The 13383-nt window shown below is 35.6% G+C and overlaps 1 protein-coding gene across 1 annotated transcript; it reads right to left on the bottom strand.

Annotated features, from left to right (window-relative positions):
- Positions 1-411: 411 nt before the first annotated feature.
- On the bottom strand, positions 412-1490 carry LOC137946501 (uncharacterized). Its single transcript, XM_068792828.1, has 4 exons — positions 1409-1490; positions 1041-1249; positions 668-938; positions 412-554 (listed from the first exon to the last, which is right to left on the bottom strand). Exons 1-4 carry the CDS (start codon positions 1488-1490, stop codon positions 412-414), a joined length of 705 nt encoding a protein of 234 aa, XP_068648929.1.
- Positions 1491-13383: the final 11893 nt, after the last annotated feature.

Genomic DNA, 13383 nt, shown 5'->3' on the forward strand with positions numbered 1-13383 from the left:
GTTGGAATTAATCGTTCTTGGATGCAGTTTAGATCTACTTCACTGTCAATCAGAGCTATCAAATGAGGAATGATAAAGTTCTACTCGATTACCAAATTGATTTTGGTATGCCACTTTTGATGAGTGACTTTGGTAATTTTGATTGAAAAAAAAATCATTCGATCTTTTCTCTTGATTTTCAATTTGGTTTTCATGCTTTTTATATAAAGATTTTAATTCTTTTAATTCTAGCTTGATATCTTTAATCTCTCCCAGTAAAGCATTTAGAGAGACTGGTTGTTTTGAAGAAGTAGATTCTTCATAACGACTCACAATTTCTTTCAAAGAATAGGGTTTGACACCTTGAATATGATTTGAAGATTTTTCAAGATATTCTTTTATTAAATATCTTTTTCTCAGAGGGTCTTCCTCTTAATCAATGTTCTCAATTAATATTTGTTGGTAAGAAGTAAGAACATTAATCTGATGCATTTGGGCCACAGATTTAAGGTGAGAACAACTGCAATTGTGGTCCCTATTTGATTGACTAGAGGAATCATAGGAAAATTCATCCTCTGAATCAGAATTTAAGAGAATTTTTGCCAACTGATGTCTTAATTCTTCATCGATTTTAAGTTGGTTAATTTCTTCTTTGTTTTGCATCTATTTGAATAATGGCCAAATTTACCACATTTATAACTGACAATTTTCTTTTTGTCTTGAGGATTTCTTTTAGGAGGTGGTCTCGAAGGATGTCTTCTAGAATTATGACTAGTCTTTTTGTGAGACTGTCCTTTGGAATATCTCCTACTCTGGTGAGAATAGGGATCCCGTATCCTGGAATAGGAGACTTTGCTTTTACCTTTCCTTTGATTGGAAAGTGGTTGTTTTGTGTTATAGGCAAATTCTTCACAGAATTCACCTAGCTCTTTCTTCCTAGTAAGATTTTGTTTCTTAAGCTAGGCTTGAAGCTTCAAATCATTACATAAGGCCAATCCTTCTTGGATAATTGCACTTGTTAGAAGGCCATATGTATATTGAGGGTAGTTAATAATTCCTACCTCATTACCCAATCTCTTTCGTACTTTGGTTGCAAAAAGAGTTGGTAATCCATCAATGAATTTTGCTTTCCAATATTCATTATTGGTATCAAGTCTTTGTACAACCTTAGCAAGGAAGACATCTTTATACCATCTAAAATGGCTAAGAGTTCGGCATCTAAGATTTTGCAATACCTCTCTTCCTTTATCTGTCTGGGAAGTCAGATTACCTACAAAATGATGTAGGATACAGGAAATCAAGGTATAAACTGTATCGTCCTCACCAATGAAGGTTTGACCAGATTCTGTTTTTATAACCTTTTTGGAATTTTAAATTTCCTGTTGTTGTTCGGTGGTAAGAACATTATCCCACCATCCTTTTAGGGCACCGGAAAATCCTGTTGTAAGCCTTTTGGCAATACCTTGGTCTGAATTTTTATGTTGCTGACAAATGGTACTATACATCAACATTCTTCGACACATTTCGAAAATTTAGTATTCAGATATTCCATCTAAATTCCATTCATATATAGATCTTCCATCATAAGATTTTTTATCTATATAGCTATTTTCTTCATATTATAGGTCTTGAGGTGTAGGCCTATGGTAATAGAATTTATGAAATAAATCCCATTTTCGAGTAGATCTCATATTATAATCCAATTTTTGAATACTCAGTTGTTGTAACATTTTTTGAAGAACTTCTTCTGTTTGACTGACATTGGTTAATCCTAACTATGATGTAGGATCAGAATCAATATCAGACATATTGGAAGTTATTTCTTCTGAGATAGAGGAAGATGTATCCAAAATTTCCTCTTCATCTGAAGTTTGTTCTTCAATAACGTTTAATTCGATGAGATTTAGCTTTTTCATTTTGGTTAATAATTCAGAAATAAATTCCTGATTATTATCTGTTTTGAAGTTCCTTATAGGAACTGGTGGCTTTATTAGGGGTTTATTGTCCCTAAGTAAAGGTAATTTTTTAGAGGATGAGTCATAAGGATTATGATTCAAACCTTCTAAAGAGTCTTCAATTCTATTTAGTTGTTGACTAATAGTTTTAAGATTTAAATTTGTAAAATTATTTTGTCGCCTTATTTGACCCATGGAACTGTTATTACTTTCCGGGTTAATGAAAGTGACTGCATCGATAGACTCCTTTGGTTTGTCTGTCGAAGTGCTTGGAAATTCAAGCTTCAAAGGATCAGTAGGAGGATGTATTGATGTGATTTTAATTCGAGATTGAAGCTGCCAATCTTTCGTTAGGGTTGAAAGAGTTGGAATGGAGTGGAAGCTAAGGGTTGCTTCTACTTCAATCAATATCGCATAAACCAATGTACAAAAGACATAATAACTTTATTTGTTTCAAAATAAATGTAAAATTCCTTTGAGAATTCTATGCGTTGTGTGTCCCCATAGGTTTCATAAAACCATCTTTTGAAACCTAGATTATTGGGGTGAAAAAATTCAGCTTTAATGGTTGCACAATCCACCTTAAATGGGGGTAGATCCTGATATGGAATCTGTGTGGGTGTAAACATCATAATCACATATTGAATCCACTCATTTCACTGGGAGTGGGAGAAGTTCTCGCATGTTCCCATTCTATGTAGACCCCATGTGGTATCTGGGTGTCTGATATGTGGATTTCTTTTAATGAGGAATCATCCTTACAAGATACTTTTTCATCCCCCTCAAGTAGGCGTGAGGTTTGGCCTACATCAAAGTATCGGAATGACGATGGTAAAGTGACTCAGTATGGAGCCTTGTCCTTGAAATTTATGACCACGTCACCATCTGTGGATTGAATAACTTGATCAATATCCTGATTTATCAGGAGTCTTGGAGGAATAGCCTGAGGAATTGTCCAGTAGGCTGGGAAATGAATTTCCTCCCAATTGATCATACGGGGAGTGGCAACATTAGCACTCATAAGATCGGTTTCATTCAATATTGTCTTACCCTGATCTGGTATGTGAAGTACCTTAGGGACTAAGGTATTTATTATTTTGAAATGAATCCTAGCAATTACTGCTATGGTTTCAGTTCCAGGAATAAAATTGTATCCCTGTGTTAGAATCCTCAATTGGAGGGCTTCTAACAAACTCCTAACTGTTAAAAATAGTGTTTAGGGTGAGGTTGGATGGACATTAAAATAAATTGGTCCCCTACTGAAACTAGTTTCCACTTTACTCATCAAAAAGAGTTTCCAATCCAAACATCGCCCATCACGGAGGATGACCTATAAACAAGTATTCATCCCTAATAATGTTAGGGGTTTAAATGCAATTTGTATGCATCCAATATGCATATATTTCTTTTTCAGTATCTGCAAGATCTTATTCAAATTTGTTAACTCTAATAATTTAAGAGTTGAATCTTGGTTTTCAAGATTAATTGTTTGTTCCATGGTTTTAATTCTCATGGTACTAGAAATGGTGAAAGTCCCTTTCTTGTAGATTGAAGTAGGTTTGATGGACAGGATTGTCCAATCATTCAATTGTTGTTGAACTTTATATTCAACAAAAAATGCATTCTTAATTGATCCAGTATGCCTACTACTGGATGCCATTTTCAACAAATTAAAATGAAACTAAAACTAAACTAAATTAAAAGTAATCTAACACTAAGAGTGGTAAAAGAACAACAGAAAGGGGAATATCCTAGTATGAAGAAAAGTATTATAAACTTATTATATGGTAATCATGAACGAAGTAAACTATTTGACATAATATCACAATCAATTTATTGTTCATCATCTTCTTGTGCAGATACACGTCTGTCAAAAATTTAGGAGTAAAATGGCCTTTCACGCCATCCTAGGCAACATGGCCTTACTAAATGCGACTTGGGTGATGTCCCATATTTTATACAAGAATGAACATAAATAATAAAATTATTATAACATTAATACATAAGGTTACTCCCCTGATAATTAAAATATAAAAAATGTATAATATCCTACTTCACGCCATCTTTTGTTCTATATTTCATCTTTCTTTCTATATTTTGTCTTTCTTTCTATACCTTGACTTTATTTCCATATTTTGACTTTGATTCTAAATGTATTTTATTGATTCTATCGATGCTCATTTTAAGCATTTACATGTTTTCAAAACAGTTATTAGAAAACATGGGTTGGTGATATCGGCACCGAAAATGAAATTATTTCAGACCTCTGTTAAATTTTTAGGTCATAATATTCACAAGGGAAAAATAGTTCCCATTGATCGAAGCATTGAGTTTGCCTCCAAGTTTCCTGATGAATTATTGGAAAAAACTCAACTTCAGAGATTTTTAGGAAGTCTCAATTATATTGCGGATTATTATCCTCATCTTGCCCAAGATTCCGCAATATTGCATAAAAGACGCAGGAAGAATCCTGAGCCTTGGACTCCTAAACATACACAGGCAGTCCAATTGATCAAAAGTAAGGTTAAACAACTTCCTTGTCTTAAGCTGACCAACCCTTCTTATCCGAAGGTTGTAGAAACAGATGCCTCCCATATAGGCTATGGTGGCATATTAAAACAAAGAAATCCAGAGGGCAAAGAAGAACTTGTTCGCTTTACCTCTGAAAACTGGCATGATGCTCAGATTAATTATTCTACTGTTAAACAAGAAATTTTGGCAATAATTAAGTGCATTAATAAATTTCAAGATGATTTATTAAATCAGAAATTCCTCTTGAGAGTTGATTATTCTGCTGCTAAATCGATTCTTAAGAAGGATGTGAAGAATCTTACTTCCAAACAAATCTTTGCCAGATGGCAGGCGGAATTAAGCGACTTTGATTTTGATATAGAACATATCAAAGGAGAATTAAACTCCTTACATGATTTTCTAACCCGTGAATTTCTCCAAGGTCAAAATCATGTATAATCCCGCAAGGGGCAATCCACTCCCAATGAGAGGACGTGGCAATCAATCAAGAGGCCGAGGCTGCAAAAATCAAGACCGAGGAAATTCCTCAGACAAGAAGGGTAAAGCCCCAGTGTCGTATAAAGAGACACTTGAAGTCGAACCAGAGTATGTTACTCTTCCGGATACGGAGACCATTTTGCTCCTTAATAAAGAGGACTTAGAGGGTACATTGGATTCCTAGGAGATGTTATAGAAATGGCTTGGAGAAGCCTACTGTCCCATCCGTGCACGAAAACGATGGTATTCATTTGAATCAATTTTGGTTCACCTTAATTCCATATCAGTGCATCATACACTGACAAATGTGGCTAAATGGGATAGCCCACTAGCATACAGTACATGTACGATACAAAGATTCATGCATCCCTCAACATGGGGAAAATTTGATTTAGCTAAAGCAGCTAACCTTCCTAATGATAAGGAATTTAATTATTGGGATTATATGGATTCTTGGTATAATACCTTTTATTACCAAAATCCTTCCCATAGACATTCCTGGTTTTTCCAATGGGAAAAAAATGTCTTTCAGAGGTCCTTACCTCTACCCAGTTGGGTATTTGCATGGTGGAACAAATTTGGGCCACCCTTTTCAATATTATCTGAGCCCATTAAGGTTCATTTTGCTAAATGGACTCAATCTAGTCCTGAGCTTAAAGCTCTGGGTTTTGAAAAACCTCCCAGAAATTGAGACAGTCTTATCTTCTTTATGGTATTCTCTATACCATGGATCTGGAGATGGGATTGTACTACATGCTTTAATGATAAAGGCCTACCTGTATTATTAAGAACATTTCATGTTCGTTGGTGGAAAAATTTCCTCAACATAGATTCTAAAGTAGTAGAAATTGGGTCTGCTATCATTCAAAATAAAAATAATCTTGGATTGCACAGAGTCCCGGAAGTCCATTATGACTCCACTAATTTATTTGAAAATTTTAAAACTCAATTAAAGAGTTTGATTCCGATTATATCGGAAAAAGATATTATGAAAAAATTATTAGAATCAATGAAGGATTCTATGACTACTCAGTGCAATGAAGGCACATCATCTCAACCTGCCGATGACAACATGTCAGTTTCAGAACCATCAGCTGCAGAAGATGATGAAGAACTTGAGGACTTTAATAGTACCGAACATGATGATAGTGCTCATAACTCATTACCAGATAGTCAATCTCTAGAGGATTCTGACGAATATATTAATGCTATGATACAGATGTTTAAAGCAACATCTAAAGGAAAATAATTTTGCAGGATATGACTATGACGGACACATCTGTTCCAGATTCGTCGGCCAAGTCCGTCCAAAACCAATAGAGGAAATCTTATCCTCCAGATCATAGTTGGCCTATTTGTCACATCAATCAAGGCTCCTACAGTATATTTGGTCGGTCATTTTCCATCAAGTCACAATCATGGGATGCCGCCAGTAGCCGCCTTCATCGGATAAGAGTTAAATCTCTTCGTCAACAAAAGATGTTATGGGACCAAGCCCATCAAAGGTCTTGTTCCAATCTCAATCATGGAGAAAAAAATGACTCACTCAAGAATCTCAATTATAGAGATGATGACTCACAGCCACCTCAATTATAGAGGCTTCTTTATGTTTTATTGGTGGATTCCAAGTGTTTTAGAATCCACTTTAGTTCACTCCGCTTATATAAGGAGTTTAGTTTTTCTAGGAAGGCATCACTTGAAACACCTTCCCCTTTGTTATCAAGGTTACCTACTCGTGTGGTTAAGTTACTTGGAGTTCTCTGTAAGTATTTTATGATATAGTGCAAAGTATTGAATTACTCTTAAGTTTTGAGTTTCAAAAGTTTTGTGTAAGCCTTCTGTGTGCTATTTTACATTCGTATCTTCCCGCTGTAAATTTGGTATCAGAGCCATGGAAGGCTAAACTATGAATATCCAGGTATGGAGTAATATATTATAAATTTTTTATATCTTAATCATCAGGGGAGTTAACTTACGTCTAAAATATTATAATACTTTTACTATTCATCTTCTTTCTTCTTATGATATGGGACGTCTCCCAAGTCGCGTTGAGTTCTGCCCGTGTTGCCGTTGTCGTGGATAGGCGTAGGCGTTGAGGGCCGCTATACTCTTAAATCGTTGGCAGACGTGTATCTGATCAAGAAGATGATGAACAGTAAATTAATTATGATATTTTGAACAATAGTTTGCTTCATTCATAATTACCATATAATCAGTTTATAAAACATTTACTTCATACTAGGATATTCCTCCTTCTGGTTTTCTATTACCACTCCTTCTGTAGTATCAGTTAGTTTACTTTAATTGTATTTTTAAATTTGGTTTTTATAATTTTAATTTGTTAAAAGATGGCATCAAGTAGTAGGATTACTGGATCCGTTAAGAAGGCATCTTTGGTTAAATATAAAGTTCAACAACAATTAAATGATTGGACAATTCCATCCATAAAACCAACATCAATCTACAAGAAAGGAACTTTCACCCTTTCAAGTACCATGGGAATTAAAACCATGGAACAAACCATTAATCTTGAAAATCAAGATTCAACTCTTAAATTATTAGAGTTAACCGATCTCAATAAGTATCTAGAAGATACAGAGAAAAAATATATGCATATTGGATGCATACAGATAGTATTCAAACCCTTGACCTTACTAGGGATGAACACATTTCTACAGGCCATTCTTCGTGACGGTCGTTGTTTGGATTGGAAACCCTTATTAATGGTTATAGTAGAAACAAGTCTCAGTAGGGGACCTGTTTACTTTAACATCCATCCAAACCTTACCCTATCATTAACAGATAGGAATTTGTTAGAATCAATCCAATTGAGGATTCTAACACAAGGATACAATTTTATTCCTTGAATTGAAACCATTACTGTTATAGCAAGGATTCATTTCAAAATTATGAATACCTTAGTCCCTAAGGTATTACACTTACCAGATCAGGGTAAGTCTGTATTAATCGAAACCGATCTTATGAGTGCAAATGTTGCAACTCCAAGGAAGATCAATTGGGAGGAAATTCAATTCCCAGCCAATTGGACAATTCCTCAGGCTGTTCCTCCACGACTTCTGATTAATCAGGATATTGATCAAGTCATCCAATCAGCAGATGGTGATGTGGTAATTAATTTCAAGGACAAGACTCCTTACAGGGTCTCTTCACCACCCTCATCCTCCCGATATTCTGATGTAGGCCAATCCTCTCGTCTACAGGAATTGGATGAAAAACAATCCATAAAGGATGATTCCTCATTAAAAGGAATCCACATATTAGACACCCAGATACCTCATGGGGTCTACCGAGAAAGGGAGCGTAAAAGGACTTTTCCCACTCCCAGTGAAATGACTGGATTTACTCTGTGATTATGATTTTTACACCTCAACAGAGTAACCACGTCCCACCACCTTTTGTGGTGGACCGCGCAGCCATTAAAGCTGAATTCTTTCACCCCAATAATCTAGGTTTCAAAAACTGGTTTTTAACACCTATGGGGAGGTTGAACGCATGAAATTTTCCACTGACTTTTATCTGTATTTGGAAAAAAAATAAGGTAATTATGTCTTTTGTTGATTGGTTTATGCGTTTTTGACTAAAGCAAGCGGAGAAATGACCCTTAGTTTCTTCCAATACCCCCACTCTTTCCACTCTAACGAAAGAATGGCAGCTTTGGTCTGGTATCACAATTAGATCAGTCCATCCTCCTACTGATCCGATAAAGCTTGAATTTCCAAGCGCTTCAGGGAAATCCCCTGATTATGTTGAAGCCGTTGCTTTTGTCAATCCTGAAGTTAGTCTGAATCCTATGGGTCAGATTAGGAGACAAAACAACTTTACCAATCTAAATCTTCAAACTATTGGACAACAGCTAACACGTATTGAAGATTTATTGGAAAAAGGAACACCCGAGAAATATTGTCAAAATCCTTTTGACTTATCTTCTCAAAAATTGCCCTTGTTGATGAACAATAAACCGCTCATCAAACCACTCGTTCCTATTAGGAAATTTAAATTGGATAATCATTCTGATGAAGGTCAAAACTCACATCTTCCAGATTTTGGTTTGATCAATGTCAACCAGACTGAAGAAATGCTTTAGGAAATGATTCGTGACCAACCGAGTATTCAAAAATTGGATTATTCCAAGAGACCTACTCGGCCGGCTAATAATCATAAGATCTATTATGATAGGCCTTCCTCAGGATCTATTATATGAGGAGAATGTATATGTAGATCAAAAAGCCTATGATGGAAGATCCATCTATGAATGGAACATAGATACCATGTCGGAATATCAGATTCTAGAACATTGTCGTAGAATGCTTATGTATTGTACCATTTGTCGGCAACATAAGAATACTGATCAAGGAAAAGCAGAAATGTTAACTGCTGGGTTTTCTGGAACATTCAAAGGTTGGTGGGATAATATCCTCACCCCTGAACAACATCATGAAATTTACAATTCCAAAAAGGTTATTAAGACTGAATCAGGCCAAGCCTACCTCGGTGAGGACGATGTAGTGTATACCTTAATTTCATGTATTGTTCATCATTTTATTGAAAATTTAACTTCTTCTACTGATAAGGGAAGAGAGGTTTTGAAAAATCTTAGATGTAGAACACTTAGCCATTTCAGATGGTATAAAGATGTTTTCCTTACTAAGGTTATGCAACGAACCGATGCCAATAATGATTATTGGAAAGCCAAATTCATTGATGGATTACCAACACTTTTTGCCAGCAAGGTAAGAAAAAGGTTAGGGAATGAGGTAGGAGTAATTAACTACCCTCAATATACATATGGTCTCCTCACCAGTGCTATCATCCAAGAAGGGCTAACCTTATGTAATGATTTAAAACTTCAAGCTCAGCTTAAGAAACAAAATCTTACTGGTAAGCATGAGCTTGGTGAATTCTGTGACCAGTTTGCATGTGACACAGGACCATTACCTTCCAATCAAAGGAAGGGCAAAAGCAAAGTCTCACATAAGAGACCCGAACCCTACTCACACCAGAGTAGGAGATATCCCAAAAGACAGTCTCATCAACAGACTCGTCATGAACCTAGGAGACCTCCTCCTCGTTCGAGACCACCTCCTAGAAAGAATCCTCTAGACAAGAAGAAAATGATCTGTTATATATGTGGTAAATTAGGCCACTATTCTAATCAATGCAAAACAAAAGAGAAACTGAACCAACTTCAGATTGATGAAGGATTGAGAATCCAGTTGGCTAAAATTCTCTTAAATTCTAATTCTGGGGATGATATGGATTACGCCTCATATAGTCAATCAGAAGAAGACCAAGATTGTAGCTGTTCTCATCTGCAATTTGTGGCCCAAATGCATCAGATTAATGTTCTTACTACTGAGCAACAACGTATGTTACAGAATATTGATCAAGAGGAAGATCCTCAAACAAAAAAATATTTAATCCAAGAATATCTGGATCAAATTCAAAGTACTTCAAAGAGCTCCCCCATTCAAGGAGTTAAACCTTATTCTTTGAAGGAAATTACTGGTCGTTATGAAGAAACCAATTCTTCAAAACAACCAGTATCCATCTCTTCATTACAAGGAGAAATTAAAGAAATCAAGCTTGAATTAAAAGAATTAAAATCTCTTTATAAAAAGTTTGAACAAAATTGTTCACCACATCAAGAAAAGAAATCTGAGGATCCTTTTCTTAATCAAATCACCAAAGTCGTCCATCAAAGATGGCATACTGTGATTAATTTAGTTATTGATCAGAACTTTGTCATTCCTAAAGTGACCGCTCTGATTGATAGTGTAGCAGACTTAAACTGGATCCAGGAAGGGTTGATTCCAACTCAATATTTTGAGAAAACAACTCAAACTTTAGCAAATGCCAATGGAGGCAAAATGAAAATTAAATATAAATTAAATAATGCCTCCATCTGCACTAATGATCAGTGCATTATTACCGACTTTTTGTTAGTAAAAAATATGACTCAACAAGTCATACTAGGTACTCCGTTTCTGGAGAAAATTATGCCAATAAAAGGCATTGACAACCATGGAATTCATGGATAGGATAATAACAAACCTATATATTTCTCTTTCAAATCTCCTCCTCAAATTAGTTTCATTAATGAGATTTCAGAATTGAGAAATGTTAAAGAACATCATCTTAGTTTCCTGCATAAATAAATTCAGTTTTTAACTCTTGAATAGCAGCTGGAAACTATAGATATCAAAGAGAAAATTAGTTCTCTTCAGAAGATATTTGCCCAAGAAATTTGTAGTGACATTCCTACAGCTTTTTGGGACAGACATAAATATATTGTGTCTTTACCATATATTGATGGGTTCAATGAAATAACTATTCCTACAAAGGCAAAGCCTAGTCAAATGAAACATGCTTTACTAGACCTCTACAAAAAGGAAATCCAAAATCTGTTGGATAAGAAATTAATTAGAAAATCTTACTCCCCATGGAGTTGTATTGCTTTTTATGTAAATAAAAATGCAGAAAAGGAACGAGGTGTTCCCAAATTAGTAGTGAATTATAAACCACTTAATGATTGTTTGAGATGGATTCGTTATACAATCCCAAACAAAAATGACAACATGTTCCAATACAGAAAATGAAATAACAGCAATGGTGTACAATACAATGAAATCCAGGTATAAACTGCATCGTCCTCGCCGAGGTAGGCATGGCCTGATTCAGTTTTGATCACCTTTTTAGCATTGTAAATTTCATGATGTTGTTCAGGGGTGAGGATATTATCCCACCAACCTTTCAGGGTTGCAGAAAACTCAGCAGTCAACATTTCTGCTATTCCTTGATCAGAATTCTTATATTGCTGACAAATTGTACAATACATAAGCATTCGGCGACAATGTTCTAGAATCTGATATTTAGACATGGCATCTATGTTCCATTCATAGATGGCTTTTCCATCATAAGATTTTTGATCTATATACACATTCTCTTCATATAATAGGTCCTGAGGTGTAGGCCTATGATAATAGAGTTTGTGATTTAGATCCCAACGACGAGTAGATTTCTTTGAATAATCCAATTTTTGGATGCTCGGTTGGTCTTGTATCATTTCCTGAAGAATTTCTTTAGTCTGATTAACATTAGTTAAATCAAACTCTTGGAGATTCTGGTCTTGACCAATATCAGAATCAGTGTATGCTGAAGGAGTTAAATCTTCAGTATTTTGTGATAAAGAATCTTCTTGTGATTCATCATCGTGAGATTCATGAGATTCAAGTATGTGTATACTTTTGTGAACCTCAGCGGCTGTCGCTTCTTGGGCATTTTGGACTTGTCTAATTTGATCTTCAGAAAGATTTAATTTGCCAAGCCTAGATAATAATTCCTCAACTACTTTTGAATAATTATCCAATTTAAAGTTCCTAAGTGGAACAGGTGGTTTGATGAGCGGTTTATTGTTCATCAACAAATGTAGTTTTCGAGAAGATAAGTCATAGGGATTTTGACTATATTTCTCGGGATTTCCTTTTTCCAATAAATCTTCAATACGAGTTAGTTGTTGGCCAATTGTTTGGAGATTTAAATTGGTAAAGTTGTTTAGTCTCCTGATTTGACCCATAGGATTCAAACTAACTTCAAGATTAACAAAAGCAACTGCTTCAACATAATCAGGGGATTTTCCTGATGAGCTTGGAAATTCAAGCTTTATTGGATCAGTAGGAGGATGGACTGATCTGATGGTAATGCCAGACCAAAGCTGTTAGTGTAGAAAGAGTAGGGGTGGTGGAAGAAACTAAGGGGCGTTTCTCCGCTTGCTTTAATCGAAAACGCATAAATTAATCAATAAAAGACATAATTACCCTATTTGTTTCCAAATAAAGATAAAATTCTTTTGATAATTCCATGCGTTCTGTGTCCCCATAGGTGTCAAAAAACCAGTTTTTGAAACCTAGATTATTGGGGTGAAAAAATTCAGCTTTAATGGCTGCTCTATCCACCACAAAAGGTGGTGGGTCTTGGTTACTCTGTGGAGGTGTAAACATCATAATCACAGAGTGAAACCAGTCATTTCACTGGGAGTGGGAGAAGTCTTTTCATGCTCCCTTTCTCGGTAGACCCCATGAGGTATCTGGGTGTCAGATACGTGGATTCCTTGTAATGAGGAATCATCCTTTATGGATTGGTGTTCATCCAATTCTTGTAGGCGAGAATATTGGCCTACATCGAAATATCTGGATGACGGTGGTAAAGAGACTCGGTAAGGAGTCTTGTCTTTGAAATTGATTACCACATCACCATCGGCTGATTGGATGACCTGATCAATATCCTGATTAATCAGGAGTTGTGGAGGAACAGCCTGGGGAATTATCCAGTTGGCTAGGAAATGAATTTCCTCCCAACTGATCACCCTTGGAGTGGCAACATTGGCACTCATAAGATCCGTTTCGATCAATACTGTCTTACC

This window comes from Aristolochia californica, unplaced genomic scaffold, assembly GCF_029961685.1.
Source record: "Aristolochia californica isolate CCGP_79_NKW_82.1479 unplaced genomic scaffold, dmAriCali1.0.hap1 SCAF_1, whole genome shotgun sequence".
Classification (NCBI taxonomy): domain Eukaryota; kingdom Viridiplantae; phylum Streptophyta; class Magnoliopsida; order Piperales; family Aristolochiaceae; genus Aristolochia; species Aristolochia californica.